The 18,768-nt window shown below is 48.1% G+C and overlaps 1 protein-coding gene across 1 annotated transcript in view; it reads right to left on the bottom strand.

The window, feature by feature from the left end:
• Positions 1-399: 399 nt before the first annotated feature.
• LOC146783070 (snaclec coagulation factor IX/factor X-binding protein subunit B-like) overlaps positions 400-18,768 on the bottom strand; it is a 353,227-nt gene continuing 334,858 nt past the window's right edge. The window contains exon 6 of the mRNA XM_085637420.1: positions 400-1,961. Within this exon, the coding sequence (XP_085493546.1) occupies positions 1,894-1,961 (68 nt within the window). The 3' untranslated portion in view covers positions 400-1,893. The remainder of the gene's footprint in view (positions 1,962-18,768) is intronic.

Below are 18,768 nucleotides of genomic sequence, written 5' to 3'. Positions count from 1 at the left end.
GTAGCAACAGCCCCTGTAAGGCATGGAGAGTGGGATTGCTTGCTGTGAAACTTATGTATCTGTGCACAAGTTTGTACATGGCTTGGAATGACCTCTTGTGAGGTAATTATCACATCCTCACAGCTTTCCCTGATAAATTAAGACAGGTCAAGCTGCTGAAATGTATTGAGTAATAAAGCCCATTAAAAGGCAAAACACATGGAATTCAGTGTGTAAGTCCAGGCTCTGCATGGTAAACCTCATTTTGATGCTGGAAAGTCCGAAAGATGGTATTTACCACATAAGATTAATATCTAACCTTGGGGCAATGGTATTTACCACATGTGGTAAATACTCCGTCCTATTCCTCTGAGTTTATACTGAAGGTCAGAGCATTTAGATGGAAAGAATGAAAGCAGTCACAACTTATTTTTTATTGATTTTCTGCAATAACAATACATGACATTTTCTAGTTCACTATGATATAAAGTAAAAATATGACATATACAATATAAACCAAGTCACATATTGTACACGAAAGACCATTGAAGGAGTTGTGAAATGATAGAAAAGTATTTGTACATTTTGAAGAAACATCTATTACAGAATGAATGCTCCATATTCCATCTAGAAGTCTACATTTCATCAGGAAGTCTACACTCCATCAACAACTCTACATTCCATCAAGAAGTCTACATTCCACCAAGATTTCTAACTTCCACCAAGAAGTCTACATTTCATGAAGAATTCTACACTCCATCAACAACTCAACATTCCATCAAGAAGTCTACATTCCATCAAGAAGCCTACATTCCACCAAGAAGTCTACATTCCACCAAGAGGTCTGCATTCCATCAAGAAGTATACATTCCATCAAGAAGTCTTCATTCCATCAAGAAGTCTACATTCAACCAAGAAGTCTACATTCCATCAAGCAGTCTACATTCCATCAAGAAGTCTACATTCCATCAGGAATTCTACATTCCATCAAGAACTCTACATTCCACCAAGAAGTCTACATTCCACTAAGAAGTGCCTCTTAATTCTTACAGAAGAAACCAAACTTATCATGCACCTAGCTCTGAGTGGTCTTTCGTCCAATCACCGCCCACTAATGATACAAATTACATGGACGGACCTCTTCACAGCTTCCTAGAGAGTCAAGGAGTTCTCTCTGGATTAACTTGAAACACCGTGAAGATTTACTATCTTCTCAGTGGTCTGTGCTTCTTCACATACAATCAAGAGGGCTCTTTCCTGTAGAGTCTTGTGGCAAGTCCACTACACAGGCTTATAACTATTTCTAAGAGACATCACTTAATCTAGTAAGTTTAATGTTCTCATTTTTCTCAGAGTCCTGTGTCCACTGTGAAGAACGTTATATTGGTTGATGTGCAGTAAAGCTTCGGAATGGCGACAACGACTTCCCCCAACAACTGCTTGAACCCTCTGTTCCACTACCCAGCCAGTCTGACATATTGAGAAGACCAACAATATAGGGGTCTCCTAGATTTCCATAAAAAAAGGATGCTGAAGAAGCACCCCTGACCTATTCCCCTAAACCTTGGCCCCTCCGACCCCCCATGTGCCACATTTCAGCAAATGTAATGTATTCTAATCTTTGGGTTGTTCCACACTGAAGACACACCCCCTTTACCCACTAAGCTCCTCCCATGACACTTGCTAACAATGGTCTAGGAAAATCCACTCCACCTGGCCCAACTAGTTAACTTCACAATAAATTAAATTGATATCAGATTACACAATATTCATGAAATATTCCTGCATTGGTGCAGGACAAACAGTGAAAGAAAAACACAGCTGACATTCAACAAAAGAAGCCGTAAAACACAGAGAAACACAGTTAAAAGTGGCTGAGTTTAGCTTCCTTGTGCCTGTTGGTTCAAGACTCCTTCATAGTCCTTCCTTGCAAACATAGTGAAAAGTTGCTGTACTGGGGGAATACTTCCAGCTGCGGCCCCCTGTAAAGAAAGAGAGAGGTGAGAGCTGGTGTAGGGCACAGTCCACTGCACAGACATGCTGTTCCTTAGGGCATGCACATATTTTGTTCAGTACTGTGTATGTGACCGTTTGTGTTCCTAGCACCTGGTATAGGCAGGGGTTGTTTGCAGTGCCACAAAGCATAAACAATGATAGTGGGAGCTGTGTGCGATCTAGTACAATGCTGTCCTAATTTCTCTTTTTGAATGTAGATGAAAATGCATTCACACATGAATATATATATATATAGAGAGAGAGAGAGAGAGAGAGAGAGAGAGAGAGAGAGAAAGAGAGAGAGAGAGAGAGAGAGAGACGGAGAGGAAGAGAGAGCGAGGGAGAGAGAAAGAGAGAGAGTGGGGAGAGAGAGATAAAGGGAGAGAGAGAGAGAGAGAGAGGGAGAGAGAGGGAGAGCGAGAGAGAGAGAGAGAGGGAGAAAGAGAGAGTGGCGGAGAGAGAGATAAAGGGAGAGAGAGAGAGAGAGAAAGAGAGCGTAGGGAAGAGAGAGGGAGGGAGAGAGAGATAGAGGGCGAGAGAGAAAGTGAGAGAGTGGGGGAGAGAGAGATAGAGGGAAAGAGAGAGAGAGAGTGGGAGGGAGAGAGATAGAGGGTGATGGAGATAGAGAGAGAGAGAGAGAGAGAGAGAAACTGGGGGAGAGGGAGAGAGAGATAGAGGGCGAGAGAGAAAGCGAAAGAGTGAGGGAGAGAGAGATAGAGGGAGAGAGGGAAAGAGAGAGTGGGGAGAGAGAGGGAGGGAGAGAGAAAGAGAGAGTGGGGGAGAGAGATAGAGGGAGAGGGAGAGAGAGAGATGTCTAGATAAAAGCGCTCCCAAAAGCCACTGTGTTGCAGACTCCCCCTAACCCCTGAGTGCAAACCTGTCTACAGGACTTGCCCACAACACAGTACAAAGCTATGCCACAAGGGCTAACCCTCCCGCAGAAACTGTGCCACACAAAGTGCACATTCAGAATGTCACCCTGCACCACGGAGTTGAATCACCTGGAGTGCAAAGTTGTGCCACACAAGGTGCCTATGCAAACCCATTCAACAGGTGATTTCCTTGAATGCGAAGCTATGCCACAAAAGGTGCCCACCAGAGAATGTAAACATGTCTTACAAGAGGTGCCCACCAGAGAATGTAAACATGTGCCACAAAAGGTGCCCACTAGAGAATGTAAACACGTGCCACAAAAGGAGCCCACCACAAAATGTAAACATGTGCTATAAGAGGTGCCTACCAGAGAATGTAAACATGTGCTGCAAGAGGTGCCCACCAGAGAATGTAAACTTGTGTCATAAAAGGTGCCCACCAAAGAATGTAAACATGTGCCACAAAAGGTGCCTATGCAAACCCATTCAACAGGTGATTCCCTTGAATGCTAAGCTGTGCCACACAAGGTGCCTATGCAAACCCATTCAACAGGTGACTCCCTTGAATGCTAAGCTGTGCCACAAAAGGTGCCCACCAAAGAATAAAAACATGTCCTACAAGAGGTGCCAACCAGAGAATGTAAACATGTGCTACAAGAGGTGCCTACCAGAGAATGTAAACATGTACCACAAGAGGTGGCAACCAGAGAATGTAAACGTGTGCCACAAAAGGTGCCCACTACAGTATGTAAACATGTGCCACAAAAGGACCCTACCACAGAATGTAAACATGTGCTATAAGAGATGTCTACCAGAGAATGTAAACATGTGTCACAAGAGGTGCCCACCAGAGAATGTAAATTTGTGCCACAAGAAGTGCCCACCAGAGACAGTAAACATGTGCCACAAGAGGTGCCCACCAGAGAATGTAAACATGTGCCACAAGAGGTGCCCACCAGAGAATGTAAACATGTGCCACAAGAGGTGCCCACCAGAAAATGTAAACATGTGCCACAAGAGGCGCCCACCAGAGAATGTAAACATGTGCCACAAGAGGTGCCTATGCAAACCCGTTCAACAGATGACTCCCCTTGAATGCCAAGCTGTGCCACAAAATGCGCCCATCACAGATTGTAAACATGTGCCACAAAAGGTGCCCACCAGAAATGTAAACATGTGCCACAAGAGGTGCCACTTTTAGTGTTAGCATCATTGAAAGACGCAGAGATGGTATTGATATTTCCATTGTGTCTATGATTATTGGTTTGAAAACACATCTCCTCTGGGTGGGGCATGAGGAAATCATTGTTAGTATATTGTCTGAATTAAATATTGTGTCTGAAATATCGTCTACAAAAATATTGCCCCACTGAAGCTAAAAATAGAAAATCTGAACCCAATGAAACAATGCACATGTAATTAATATTTATAACACAATATTTATGACAGATGATATTTCTCTACGTGCTATTCGTACGTACAATCATTTATCAAGACCCTTATTATGAAGTGTCATGGACAGGACATGGAATTTTGGGTAAGGTCTACTGTAAATTGCCAGTTGTCCACCACCTGTGTTGCACCAGATCACTATCCACCTTCCGCCTTATGACCATCAATATGTACCTTCCCTGTGTCACTGTAAACTGCCTTTCACTAGGTCTCTGTCCACTATCTGCCTCCCGCCAGGCCACTGGCCACTGTCTGCCTTCCACCAGGCCACTGTCCACTGTCTTCCCTCCGCCAAGCCACTGGCCACTGTCTGCCTTCCACCAGGCCACTGTTCACTGTCTTCCCTCCACCAGGCCACTGTCCACTGTCTTCCCTCTGCCAGGTCACTGTCCACTGTCTGCCCTCCACCAGGCCACTGTCCACTATCTTGCCTCTGCCAGGTCACTGTCCACTGTCTGCCTTGCATAAGGTCACTGTCCACTGACTGCCTTCTCCAGCTCACTGTCCACTGTCTGCCTTGCACCAGGTCACTGTCCACAGTCTACCTTCCACTGGGTCACTGTCCACTGTCTGCCTTCTCCAGGTCACTGTTCACTCTCTGCCTTCTGCCAGGTCACTGTCGACTCTCTGCCTTCTGCCAGGTCACTGTCCACTCCCTGCCTTCCACCGGGTCACTGTCCACTGTCTGCCTTCCCCAGGTCACTGTCCACTGTCTGCCTTCCACCAGGTCACTGTCCACTGTCTGCCTTCCACCAGGTCACTGTCCAATGTCTGCCTTCCACCGGATCACTGTTCACTGTCTGCCTTCTGACATGTCACTATCCCCTCTCTGCCTTCCACCAGGTCACTGTCTGCCCTCCACCAGGCCACTGTCCACCAGCTGCCTTCCCCAGGTCACTGTCCACTTTCTGCCTTCTCCAGGTCACTGTTCACTCTCTGCCTTCTGCCAGGTCACTGTCGACTCTCTGCCTTCTGCCAGGTCACTGTCCACTCTCTGCCTTCCACCGGGTCACTCTCCACTGTCTGCCTTCCCCAGGTCACTGTCCACTGTCTGCCTTCCACCAGGTCACTGTCCACTGTCTGCCTTCCACCAGGTCACTGTCTACCAGCTGCCTTCTCCAGGTCACTGTCCAATGTCTGCCTTCCACCGGATCACTGTCCACTATATGCCTTCCACTGGGTCACCGGGTCACTGTCCACTGTCTGCCTTCCACCGAGTCACTGTCCACTGTCTGCCTTCTCCAGGTCACCATCCACTCTCTGCCTTCCACCAGGTCACCGACCACTGTCTGCCTCCACCAGGTCACTGTCTACTGTCTGCCTTCTCCAGGTCAATATCTGCCTTCCACCAGGTCACTGTCCACTGTCTGCCTTCCACTGGGTCACTGTCCACTGTCTGCCTTCTCCAGGTCACTGTCCACTCTCTGCCTTCCACCGGGTCACTGTCCACTGTCTGCCTTCCCCAGGTCAATGTTCACTGTCTGCCTTCCACCAGGTCACTGTTCACTGTCTGCCTTCCATCAGGTCACTGTCTACCAGCTGCCTTCTCCAGGTCACTGTCCACTGTCTGCCTTCTCCAGGTCACTGTCCACTGTCTGCCTTCCACCAGGTCACTGCACACTGTCTGCCTTCTCCAGGTCACTGTCAACTGTCTGCTCTCCACCAGGTCACTGTCCACTGTCTGCCTTCTCCAGGTCAATATCTGCCTTCCACCAGGTCACTGTCCACTGTCTGCCTTCCACTGGGTCACTGTCCACTGTCTGCCGTCTCCAGGTCACTGTCCACTCTCTGCCTTCCACCGGGTCACTGTCCACTGTCTGCCTTCCACTGGGTCACTGTCCACTGTCTGCCTTCTCCAGGTCACTGTCCACTCTCTGCCTTCCACCGTGTCACTGTCCACTGTCTGCCTTCCCCAGGTCACTGTTCACTGTCTGCCTTCCACCAGGTCACTGTCCACTGTCTGCCTTCCATCAGGTCACTGTCTACCAGCTGCCTTCTCCAGGTCACTGTCCACGGTCTTCTTTCTCCAGGTCACTGTCCACTGTCTGCCTTCCACCGGGTCACTGTCCACTGTCTGCCTTCCACCGGGTCACTGTCCACTGTCTGCCTTCTGCCACGTCACTGTCCACTGTCTGCCTTCCACCGGGTCACTGTCCACTGTCTGCCCTCCACCAGGTCACTGTCCATTGTCTGCCCTCCACCAGGTCACTGTCCAATGTCTGCCTTCTCCAGGTCAAAGTCCACTCTCTGCCTTCCACCAGGTCACTGTCCACTCTCTGCCTTCCACCAGGTCACTGTCCACTGTCTGCCCTCCACCAGGTAACTGTCCATTGTCTGCCCTCCACCAGGTCACTGCCCACTCTCTGCCTTCCACCAGGTCACTGTCCCCTGTCTGCCTTCTACCGGGTCACTGTCCACTGTCTGCCTTCTCCAGGTCACTGTCCACTCTCTGCCTTCCACCAGGTCACTGTCCACTGTCTGCCTTCTCCAGGTCACTGTCCACTGTCTGCCTTCTCCAGGTCACTGTCCACTGTTTGCCTTCCGCAAGGTCACTGTCCACTGTCTGCCTTCTGCCAGGTCACTGTCAATCAGCTGCCTCCTCCAGGTCACTGTCCACTGTCTGCCTTCTCCAGGTCACTGTCCACTGTCTGCCTTCTCCTTTTCACTGTCCGCTGTCTGCCTTCCACCAGATCACTGTCCACTATCTGCCTTCTGCCATGTGACTGTCCACTGTCTGCCTTCTGCCAGGTCACTGTCCACTGTCTGCCTCCTGCCAGGTCACTGTCCACTGTCTGCCTTCTCCAGGTCACTGTCCCCTCTCTGCCTTCCACCGGGTCACTGTCCACTGTCTGCCTTTTGACAGGCCACTGTCCGCCCTCCACCAGGTCACTGTCAACTTTCTGCCTTCTCCAGGTCACTGTCCACTCTCTTCCTTCCAGTGTGTCACTGTCCACTCTCTGCCTTCCAGCGGGTCATTATCTGCCTTCTGCCAGGTCACTGTCCACTGTCTGCCCTCTGCCAGGTCACTGTCCACTGTCTGCCTTCTCCAGGTCACTGTCCACTCTCTGCCTTCCAGTGGGTCATTGTCTGCCTTCTGCCAGGTCACTGTCCACTGTCTGCCCTCTGCCTGGTCACTGTCCACTCTCTTCCTTCCAGTGGGTCACTGTCCACTCTCTGCCTTCCAGCGGGTCATTGTCTGCCTTCTGCCAGGTCACTGTCCACTGTCTGCCCTCTGCTAGGTCACTGTCCACTGTCTGCCTTCTCCAGGTCACTGTCCACTGTCTGCCTTCTCCACGTCACTGTCCACTATTTGCATTCTACCAGGTCACTGTCCACTGTCTATCCAAACAAAGAAACGGGTCAGAGCTTTTAACTGTCCAGCTCCAAACGTCACCACTTGTGGGAGCCTGTAAAAACTACACTATGCCTCGGTGCATCTGGTCTACGATATGACCCACATGCATCCCCAAAGGTGGTTACAAACCACCACTATCCAAGACAAATGAAACTGACCCTGCACCCGAGATAAGCCAGTGCTCTCTAGTATTGATATCCTAATACACCATATTTAGGCAAAACGAAGCCGTCCACAACACAAAGGGTTAACCCTTCTCATCAGAACAACATATATGTTCTAGTGTAAATGTTCTAGTACATCATATTTAAAGAGGTTTGTTCTATAGCAGTATATTAAATAAGTAGCTTCCCAGATGAAAATGAGACAGATGGTCGTGTTACTTGATTGATGTCAGTTTCTTTTATTGAAAAGCAGTTAATTCTTTAAAAAGCACCACACAATTGCTTGCCTAGCCAAGCAATTGTGTGGTGCTTTTAAAAGAATGGTGTATTAGGATATCAATACTAGAAAGCACTGGCTTATCTCGGGTGCAGGGTCATTTTCGTTTGCACTGTCCACTGTCTGCCTTTCTCCAGGTCACTGTCCACTGCCTGCCTTCTCCAGGTCACTGTCCACTGTCTGCCTTCTCCAGGTCACTGTCCACTGCCTACCTTCTCCAGGTCACTGTCCACTGTCTGCCTTCTCCAGGTCACTGTCCACTGTCTGCCTTCTCCAGGTCACTGTCCACTGCATGCCTTCTCCAGGTCACTGTCCACTGCCTGCCTTCTCCAGGTCACTGTCCACTGTCTGCCTTCTCCAGGTCACTGTCCACTGCCTGCCTTCTCCAGGTCACTGTCCACTGCCTGCCTTCTCCAGGTCACTGTCCACTGTCTGCCTTCTCCAGGTCACTGTCCACTGCCTGCCTTCTCCAGGTCACTGTCCACTGCCTGCCTTCTCCAGGTCACTGTCCACTGTCTGCCTTCTCCAGGTCACTGTCCACTGTCTGCCTTTCACCAGGTCACTGTCCACTGCCTGCCTTTCACCAGGTCACTGTCCACTGCCTGCCTTCTCCAGGTCACTGTCCACTGTCTGCCTTTCACCAGGTCACTGTCCACTGCCTGCCTTTCACCAGGTCACTGTCCACTGCCTGCCTTCTCCAGGTCACTGTCCACTGCCTGCCTTCTCCAGCTCACTGTCCACTGCATGCCTTCTCCAGGTCACTGTCCACTGCATGCCTTCTCCAGGTCACTGTCCACTGTCTACCTTTCACCAGGTCACTGTCCACTGTCTGCCTTCTCCAGGTCACTGTCCACTGTCTGCCTTCTCCAGGTCACTGTCCACTGTCTGCCTTCTCCAGGTCACTGTCCACTGCCTGCCTTCTCCAGGTCACTGTCCACTGTCTACCCTTCTCCAGGTCACTGTCCACTGTCTGCCTTCTCCAGGTCACTGTCCACTGCCTGCCTTCTCCAGATCACTGTCCACTGCATGCCTTCTCCAGGTCACTGTCCACTGTCTGCCTTCTCCAGGTCACTGTCCACTGTCTGCCTTCTTCAGGTCACTGTCCACCAGCTGCCTTCTCCATCTCAACTGCGGCACAAGGAGGGAGGGGGCAGAAAAATGAGGAGAAGCCAAGAAAGCTTACTTTTGAAATTATTCATGTGCAGATTTAGAAACATGTAGGAAGTAATCCAGATAATTGAGTTTACACACCTGCATCTCCCAGCTTCCTACGGTTTGTTGTGTGCTCCTCGACACATTCAGGTGCTTGTGTGTTTTGCTTTGCCTGTGCAGACCATGAAGGCAAAGGAGGGCAGGCCCTGGTGGTGCTGCAGGGTTTATATCACAGTTTTAGGAATCTGTCAATCAATGAATGAGACATCCCCTGACTTCAGGAAATCTTGGACTGCTGTGACTGTCAGGAGACAGCCCTGTGTGAAGACATAGGGTAGCCCTGGCAGGGCACTGCTCAGAGACGCCCTACACTGCGGGAGCCCGACTGCACTATACAGAGCACTGCCCGGAGGAGACCCCAGTGAAGGACAGGAAACAGCCAGGGCACCTCCAGGTAAAGATAATGCTGCAGCCTTATACCCTGAGATGTCAAGGGCGATGGAGTCCACACTGCTGTGGGCACTGCCAGGGCACCTCCAGGTAAAGATAATGCTACTCCCTTATACCCTGAGATGCCACGGGTGAAGGAGACCGCACTGCTGCGGGCACTGCAGCGGGCACCTCCAGGTAAAGATAATGCTGCTCCCTTATACCCTGAGATGCCACGGGTGAAGGAGCCCACACTGCTGCGGGCACTGCCAGGGCACCTCCAGGTAAAGATAATGCTGCTCCCTTATACTCTGAAATGTCAAGGGCGAAGGAGACCACACTGCTGCGGGCACTGCCAGGGCACCTCCAGGTAAAGATAATGCTGCTCCCTTATACCCTGAGATGTCAAGGGCGAAGGAGACCACACTGCTGTGGGCACTGCCAGGGCACCTCCAGGTAAAGATAATGCTGCTCCCTTATACCCTGAGATGCCACGGGTGAAGGAGCCCAAACTGCTGTGGGCACTGCCAGGGCACCTCCAGGTAAAGGTAATGCTGCTCCCTTATACCCTGAGATGCCACGGGTGAAGGAGCCCACACTGCTGTGGGCACTGCCAGGGCACCTAAAATGAAATGAAATGAAAAGAAATGAAAAGGAGATTTGTATAGCGCGGTTGCTGCCCGAGGGCGTCCAAGCGCTGAGTAGAGAGCAGAGCACTCTGAGGAGGGGGTGAGGTGCTTAGTCTCTAAAAAGGAAGGTTTTTAGTTCTTTGCGAAATGAGGAGAGGGTCTGATTGGATCTTAAAGAGGGGGGAAGGGAGTTCCATAGCCTGGACGCATTGAGCTCGAAGGACCTGCCTTCAGGTAAAGGTAATGCTGCTCCCTTATACCCTGAGATGTCACTGGTGAAGGAGCCCTCCCTGCTGCGGCCACTGCCAGGGCACCTCCAGGTAAAGATAATGCTGATCCCTTATACCTTGAGATGCCACGGGTGAAGGAGCCCACACTGCTGCGGGCACTGCCAGGGCACCTCCAGGTAAAGGTAATGCTGCTCCCTTATACCCTGAAATGCCACGGGTGAAGGAGCCCACACTGCTGCGGGCACTGCCAGGGCACCTCCAGGTAAAGATAATGCTGCAGCCTTATACCCTGAGATGCCACGGGTGAAGGAGCCCACACTGCTGCGGGCACTGCCAGGGCACCTCCAGGTAAAGATTATGCTGCTCCCTTATACCCTGAGATGCCACGGGTGAAGGAGCCCACACTGCTGCAGGCACTGCCAGGGCACCTCCAGGTAAAGATAATGCTGCTCCCTTATACCCTGAAATGTCAAGGGCGAAGGAGACCACACTGCTGCGGGCACTGCCAGGGCACCTCCAGGTAAAGATAATGCTGCTCCCTTATACCCTGAGATGTCAAGGGCGAAGGAGACCACACTGCTGTGGGCACTGCCAGGGCACCTCCAGGTAAAGATAATGCTGCTCCCTTATACCCTGAGATGCCACGGGTGAAGGAGCCCACACTGCTGTGGGCACTGCCAGGGCACCTCCAGGTAAAGATAATGCTTCTCCCTTATACCCTGAGATGCCACGGGTGAAGGAGCCCACACTGCTGTGGGCACTGCCAGGGCACCTCCAGGTAAAGATAATGCTGCTCCCTTATACCCTGAGCTGAGATGCCACGGGTGAAGGAGCCCACACTGCTGCGGGCACTGCCATGGCAACTCCAGGTAAAGAGAATGCTGCAGCTTTATCTCCTGACATGTCCCTTGTGTGGGAGGTCACATTGCCAGGGCACTGTAGGGGAAAGATAATGCTACAGCTATATACCCTGACATGTCCCTGGCATGGGAAATCACAGTACCAGGGCACCACCCAGGTAGATAATGCTACAGTTTTATACCCTGACGTGACTCGAGTGCGGGAGCTCACACTGCTGGTGGCACTGCTAGGGCTCTGCTGAGGAAAGATAATGCTGCAACTTTAAAACCTGAGACGTCACTGGTGCTGGAGCTCACACTGCTGCTGGCACTGTCCGGGTAAGATAATGATGCAGCTTTATACTCTGACCTGTCACTGGTGAGAGCGCGCACACTGCTGCTAAGAATATTACCATGCTACAATAAAGCATCACTGCCAGGGCATGCCAGGCTACTTCCAGGGAAGAATAACAACTGCTGAAATAAATAACTCACTACATTTTGTATCTAATAAAGTGTATTGTCCTGTCCATGCCAGCCGCACCCTAAATCTGCAGTGTCTGACACAGACAGGTATAGTGCCATATGTTACATAATGCACTCCCCCTCAATAGATTCTCTCTTGGCGACAAGTATCGCCCTGGACACCCTCTTAGCTATGGTTGTCCCATGGGCTCCCTTTTAGCTACGAGTATCCCCTTACAGACCCTCTTGGCTATGAGTCACTGTGAGGTCACCTTCTTAGCTGTGGGTATCCCTTGGATACCCTTTTGGCTATACGTTTTCACTCCGGACACTCTTTTAGCCATGCGTATACTTCTGGACACTCTCTTAACTATGAGTATCCCCTTGGACACCTTCTTAAGGTATGACTATCCTGTTGACACCTTCTTAGTTATAACTATCCCACAGGGCCCCCGCTTGGCTACGAGTAAGCCCCTGGACACCCTCTTAGCTCAGACTATCCCCATGGGCACCTTCCTAACTATGAGTATGCCCCACTGCTCCTTGCTGCCAGTATCCCCCAGGACACCCTCTAAGCTGTGAGAAACTGTGAAGTTGTCTTAGCTTCCTAGGGATGGAATTTAGAACCATGTTGGTGGGTAGAATGTTGTTCTTTGAAGGTGAAGGGAGGTTGGAGCTCAGGAGCTGGGAGAGCAAGCCTTAGGTAGCTGTGAATGTATCTTGGACCCATAAAGATCATTTTCCTTGCTACACTGCATCAGAGTAGATCTTTACATTGGCAACGAGTTGAACCTGGTCTGCGCAGGGGGCAGACAATTACTACCTCCACCCCTGGATTTTTGATCTACAGGGTAAAGCGGCAAATAATGTCAAAAGGAATTTCTTTTGAGTGCTATCCTTCTGCACTGTGTTACCAAAGGACTGTGAGTACTTTGTGTTTGGGCACCGGAGTGTGAACTGTTTGCTCTCTCTGCATGCACTTTTACTACAATTAACTGTAGCTCCTGCTCGATGTTGATGTGCCGGGGTAGAGCAGTGTGCTACTGTTGACTGTGCGGCTGTGCTCTCCCCAGTTTTGCCATTTGGTCGTACGTGTGCGAAAGCAGGATTGCAGAGCACATTATTTCAATAAATTGCTTACATACAATAGATTATTTTTTAAAAACCTGTTGGCAGCTTACTTTCAAACTCTGTCTCGCATGGCTCCATCTACGCTCCACGCGACTCCACCCTCCTCCATCTTCTGGTATCCAATTCCTCTAGAAACAGCACGTACAACCACGTATGGCGGCGGCCATCTTAGGCGGTTGGGTAAAACTTCCTTGTGGTCTATTGGAGCTGTGACATTCACATAAACATCCCTCCGCTCCAAATAATCTGTTGCCACCTATTTTCTGCACAAAGTTACACGTTGAGCCTCGTACGGCAGCGGAATCTGCCTTATGGTCTATTGAGTGAATGAATGAATGAATGAATGAATGAATGAATGAATGATTGAAATTGGATTTGTATAGCGCTTAGCTACCCTGAGGCCTCCTAGCGCTTTGCAGAGCGGAGAGACTAAAGAGAGAATCCTGCTAGTGTGCTGTGATAAAAGGTGAGTTTTGAGCAGTTTCCGGAAAAGACCAGCAGAATAGGTTCTCCTCGGAGAGTGGGGGGGAGGGCATTCCAAAGGTTGGAGGCATTCAGAGAGAACGAGCGTCCACCCCACCTAGATCTTCAGACTTTCAGGGGAGTGGCAAGAAAAGCAGAACTGGAACGAGGATTCCTAGACAGTTGATAGGGGGTAATCAAAGACTGAATAAGTTTGGGTGTACTGTATTTTATCACCACCTTTCTAATACTGATACTTACCTACGTCTTCATCCTCGATTGACGGATTTGCTCGGATTGTTCTAGCAAGTGCATGCCATCTCCACCAAGCCTACCCATGAAGTATTGGTTTGTTGCTTTGATGTTCTTATTTTAATTTGTTGATTTAGTTTATTGTTTATTTTAACCAACTTCTTTTTCAGGTGTGACTTTTTAATAGACTGTGTTTTAACAATGTTATGTGATATTATATGTGCACTTCAAGAACTATATTGAAACTATTTGCATATATAGTAGGTATTCATTGTCATTATGGCTGACTAGGGTTTGTCTGCGCCACCCACCTTCCTTGACACTCCTGGTGAGCCTCGCATTCCTTGGAAGGAATGGAAAAAGTTATTTCTTACCTATGTCTTAGCGACCGGAGCTGACAGGTATGGTCCTGTATGGAGTCAAGCTATCTTACTCCATCAGTTAGGAGTTGATGGAAGGCGTTTATATGAAGATCTCCCTGACATTTCTTTTGGTATGGAAGCTGGTCAGCCAAATAATGTTTATGAGATGACAAGGAAAATGTTGGATACGCACTTTACTACAAAAGTTAATATTGTTTTGGAGAGACAGAAATATTTCTGTTGTGTGCAAAAGATGGATGAGGATATTGCGACGTATGTTGCTGCATTAAGGGGACTTTCCCTGACTTGCTGATTTGAGGGAGTTGGTAGATTACCTTACACTGGATCAGATTGTAAAGTGCACCAAAAATAATAGAGGGAGGGAAAAATTGCTTATAAAGGACCCTACATTGGAGCAGGTAATTCAGATCGCTAAGGGGTTAGAACACACGGACCTATGGATCAAGGAGATTGACAAATGTACTAGTGCCATATCCTCAAAGGAACTGGTCTTTCAAGTGCCGGAGGAGACAAAAAAGGTAAAGCTCCTTCTAACAAACCTAGTGATACCTGGCTAGCTGCTCCTGTCACCCCAGGATTCAACACAGGGGTAATCAAATGTTACCATTGTGGTGCTCCTGGCCACATCGCTTCCAGTACCAAGTGCATGGCCAGGAATGTAACGTGTCGAGCATGTGGTAGGAAGGGACATCTTGCCATGGTTTGTAGGGCTAAAACTCAATTCGGGTCAAGTACAAGAAATAGATGACACGCGTGAGAGTGTCCATGAATTGATGTTGAATGTGGAAGGTTGCAGTGTTGAGGGAGAATCTTGTGATAGCCCTTGTGTACTAGATACCGAAATTGAAAGAGAGAGTACACACAAATTGGAGAAATCCCACTGTACTGTAGATTTGAATGAGCATGATGTCAAGATGTTAGTCGACACTGGTAGTCTCTACACATTACTATCAAGGGAAATGTATTGCAAGACATGGAGTGATGAGGAGTTTTTGTCAGACAAGTCTGACATTAAGGCTGTTGGATACCGTGGGAACTCTATAGAGATTCTGGAGTTGAGGTGGATGGTGATCAGCTTTAATGGGAAGAAGGCATACGGTTGAGTGTACTTAATGAAACTAGGCTCAAACTTACTAGACTGGCGCCATCAAAAGGACCTTGGCATCATCTTGAATCCTAATGCCACTGAACCAGTCATGACCACTGTTGTGCACATTATTGATACTTACGAGACAACCATAATGCAGAGATATCCTGAAGTAGTCTATGAAAAATTAGGGAAGTTTAAGGGTTTATCGCACAAATTCAATTTGAAGAAAAATGCTGTGCCAGTTGTGCACAAAGTTAGGAACGTGCCACACACAATGAAATAACCCCTTCAAGAGGAGCTCAAGAAGTTATTGGCATAAGGAATAATAGAACCCATTGAGGCCTCAGAATGGCTGTCTCCCATCGTAGTCACACCCAAAGTTGATGGCAAAGTTTGTCTATGTGTGGCCTTGCGTGACCTAAACAGAGATATTTGGGTTGATAGACAACCTCTACCCAATATCTCTGAGATGCTAATGGCCATGGGTGTGGTGAGGTGTTTAGTGTGAATGACATGTCTGCAGTGTACCACCAGATTGATCTCCAAAAGGATTCTAGACACCTCACGTCATTTGTGACACTGCTGGGGGCATTCCGTTACTGTAGGATGCCATTTAGCTTGGCATCTGCCTCAGCGGTGTTCCAGAGGGTCATGCAGCAGATATTAGTGGGTTTGAGGGATGTTCTCTGTTTCCAAGATGACGTGTTGGTTGTTGGAAGAGACAGCGTGCATCATGATGAGGTGATGAATGAGGTGATGAGGCGAATGGAGAGTCATGGTCTAACAATAAAGAAGGAAAAGTGCCAATTGAAAAAGAGTTGTGTGACATATTTGGAGCACAAAATATCTAAGGCTGGAATCAAACCTAAGAAGAGCATTGTTTCTGCTGCGCAGGACGCCCCCACTCCCCTAAACAAGGATCAGTTAAAATCTTTTCTTGGTCTTTCAGAATATTGTTCCAAATGTGTGGGTGGCTTAGGGATTATTAATGAAGAAGGGCCCTGTGTTTGATTGGGATGAGGCCTGCAATGAGTTGTTCAATAATTTGAAGTCCTGTATCCTTCATGCTCCGACGGTAGGTCACTTTGATGTCAGAGCCAAAACTTTAAAACCACTGATGCTAGTGCAGTTGGGATTGGAGCTGTGCTGCACCAGGTATATGAAGGTCACGAGAGGATTATAGGGTTCGCATCCAGGAGACTTCGGGACACAGAAGTTTCCTATTTAGTGATTGAGAAGGAGGCCTTGCCATGTTGTTGGGCATAAAACATTTCAGGTACTTTATTTGGGGTCTATCTTTCAAGGTCCACACTCACCATAAGCCCCTTATTCTTTTGTTTAAGGGAGATGCTATCCGTTCTGGAATACAACTTTGAGATGGAATATGTGAAGGGTCTGAAAAATCCACTTGCTGATTATTTGTCTAGGATGCCAGTGGACTAAAATCATGAGACAACCCCCCCCCCCTCCCCCCTTGCCTGTGTGGTTCTTCCCAAGTGGCCTTGGGAGAAGGTGGCAATTGATTTCTTGGGTCCACTATCCAAACGTGGGTCATGTAGCAAATTTGTGATGGTTCTTGGTGGATTATCACTCCAAGTGGTTTGTCATTGAAACCACTGATTGCATTGACACTGAGAAGGTAGTAGGATTTTTGGAGAGGGTGTTTATGAACGAAGGCATTCCAAAGACCCTAGTATCCGACAATGGTGTACAACTGGTGTCGAGGAAGATGCAAGAAATCCTGTGCAAACTGGGGATCAAGCATGAAAAGGTGGCTTTGTTCAGGCCTCAAGCCAATGGATTGGTTGAGAGAATCAACCGTTTGAATATGGAAAACATACAACTTTCCCTCTCCAATGGGTTATCCTGATTTGAAGAGTTGAAGAAGTTGGTGTGGTCATTGTATTGCTCCACCTTTCAGATAATACAGAGTTCCACAAATACTCCCACACGGTGGCTCAAACACGGCAAAGCAAGAGACATAAAACACAACAACACCTAGAAAAGGGTTTCACTTTACAAAATGCAAAGACTCTCTTTTTAGAATAAGGCGTGGGGTTTCATTCATGCAATGCTCTCTAACAGAAAGGCTTTCCCGGATGTCAAATGAATAACATTCAAATGTATATAGAGATATATACATATTTATATGCAAGCAATAATAACACACTTGGCAAATGCAACAGTTAAATGCATGAATACTAATAATGAATAAACAAGCAGAAAATAATACTGGACGTCCTGCAGAAAGATATATACACTAAATACATCAAATGATTGCTTTGGATGTGCACCTTGACTCACTCACACATCACAAAGAAAACACCTCAAATGATCAAAGCCACTGGCCACACATCACAATGGCAATAATCAAAACTCAACACTTCACCTGGTGCAAACACTGGATCTTAGCCCACTCCAGACTGGGGGATTTAACAGCTGGGATAAGAGCCTCAGCAATGAGGGTTCCGCTGTACCGAAGTAGACACGTCCGTCCCCATTCTGCTCCAAAATCCCGGTTTCTAAGTCAACAATCCTCAGCTTTATAATCTCAAAACACAGTAGAAGGTTCTAGAGTCTCTCCTTCTGCGCCAAGGAAACTTACTGGAACTGGCCAGTTTCCAGGCAAGCATTCCAGGGCAAAAAGAGTTCCCACATTCCCTCTACAGTCTCACATTGTTAGACCGGGCACCATTGGCGTGAGTCTCCCTTCCATTTCTCGCTGTATCTCCTCTGTTTTTGCTGGTTATAGATGCTCTGGGCGCTGTGCCACTGCCTTTCAGTGCCACAGCGCGAATGCTCCCTTTGTAAAGATCTCTAAGCAAATAATGGGGTAACCCAGTATCCCTCAGAACCTGGGCAGTAAGTTTATAAGGTAACAGTGGTTCTGTCGGGTGAAAGTATTGCTTTTCGCATTAGGCCTAGTCACACATTGTTTAAACAATATAAAACAAATATCATTATACTGAAAAAAACACACAGGACAGTTCAAATTCAAAGTAAATTCTTTATATATGAATTGCGTCATTCATATATACATACATTAATATTACCCGAAAGGCCGTCAGGCAATAATGTGGTGACACGAGTGACAAAGTGAATACTAAGTGCTCGGTGACAGTGTGTGTGAAGGGGTGATATGTACAGTAGTTTAAAATCAAAGTTATTCGAAAGTGGCCAGGGAAATGCAAAAGTTCAAGCTGCGCAATGGAAGAGTTCTTTCTTTGGCGCAGATTCTATGCAAAGGTCCACGGAATAGTCGACGTTTCGACCCTAGTACTGCACTCTTGAAAGGTCAGTGCGGGTCTTCATCAGGACTTGAAAATAAGCGAGACGGCCTATGAGTAAAAAGGGGGGACTTAATTAGGTGTGTGTTAACACTGGAAATATGAAACATGGATTAAGGGTGGTAGATGACTCACCTTGAAAAGAGAAATGGATTCTCAGAATGGACTAAATCTAAGGAGTGGGTGAGTATCCGGCATATGTCTCAGGATTCACTCCAGTGGTATATCGTGTGGATGGGACGATCAATGTGTCTGGTGGCGGTATCTAGAAGATAATGAATAACCAGGGTTTCAACGGGAAAACTATTACAAATTATCCGTGTAG

This window comes from Triturus cristatus, chromosome 12 (genome assembly GCF_964204655.1).
Source record: "Triturus cristatus chromosome 12, aTriCri1.1, whole genome shotgun sequence".
Classification (NCBI taxonomy): Eukaryota; Metazoa; Chordata; class Amphibia; order Caudata; family Salamandridae; genus Triturus; species Triturus cristatus.
Note: the sequence above shows the minus strand (reverse complement) of the source record. Positions and strands in the feature narration are given on the sequence as shown.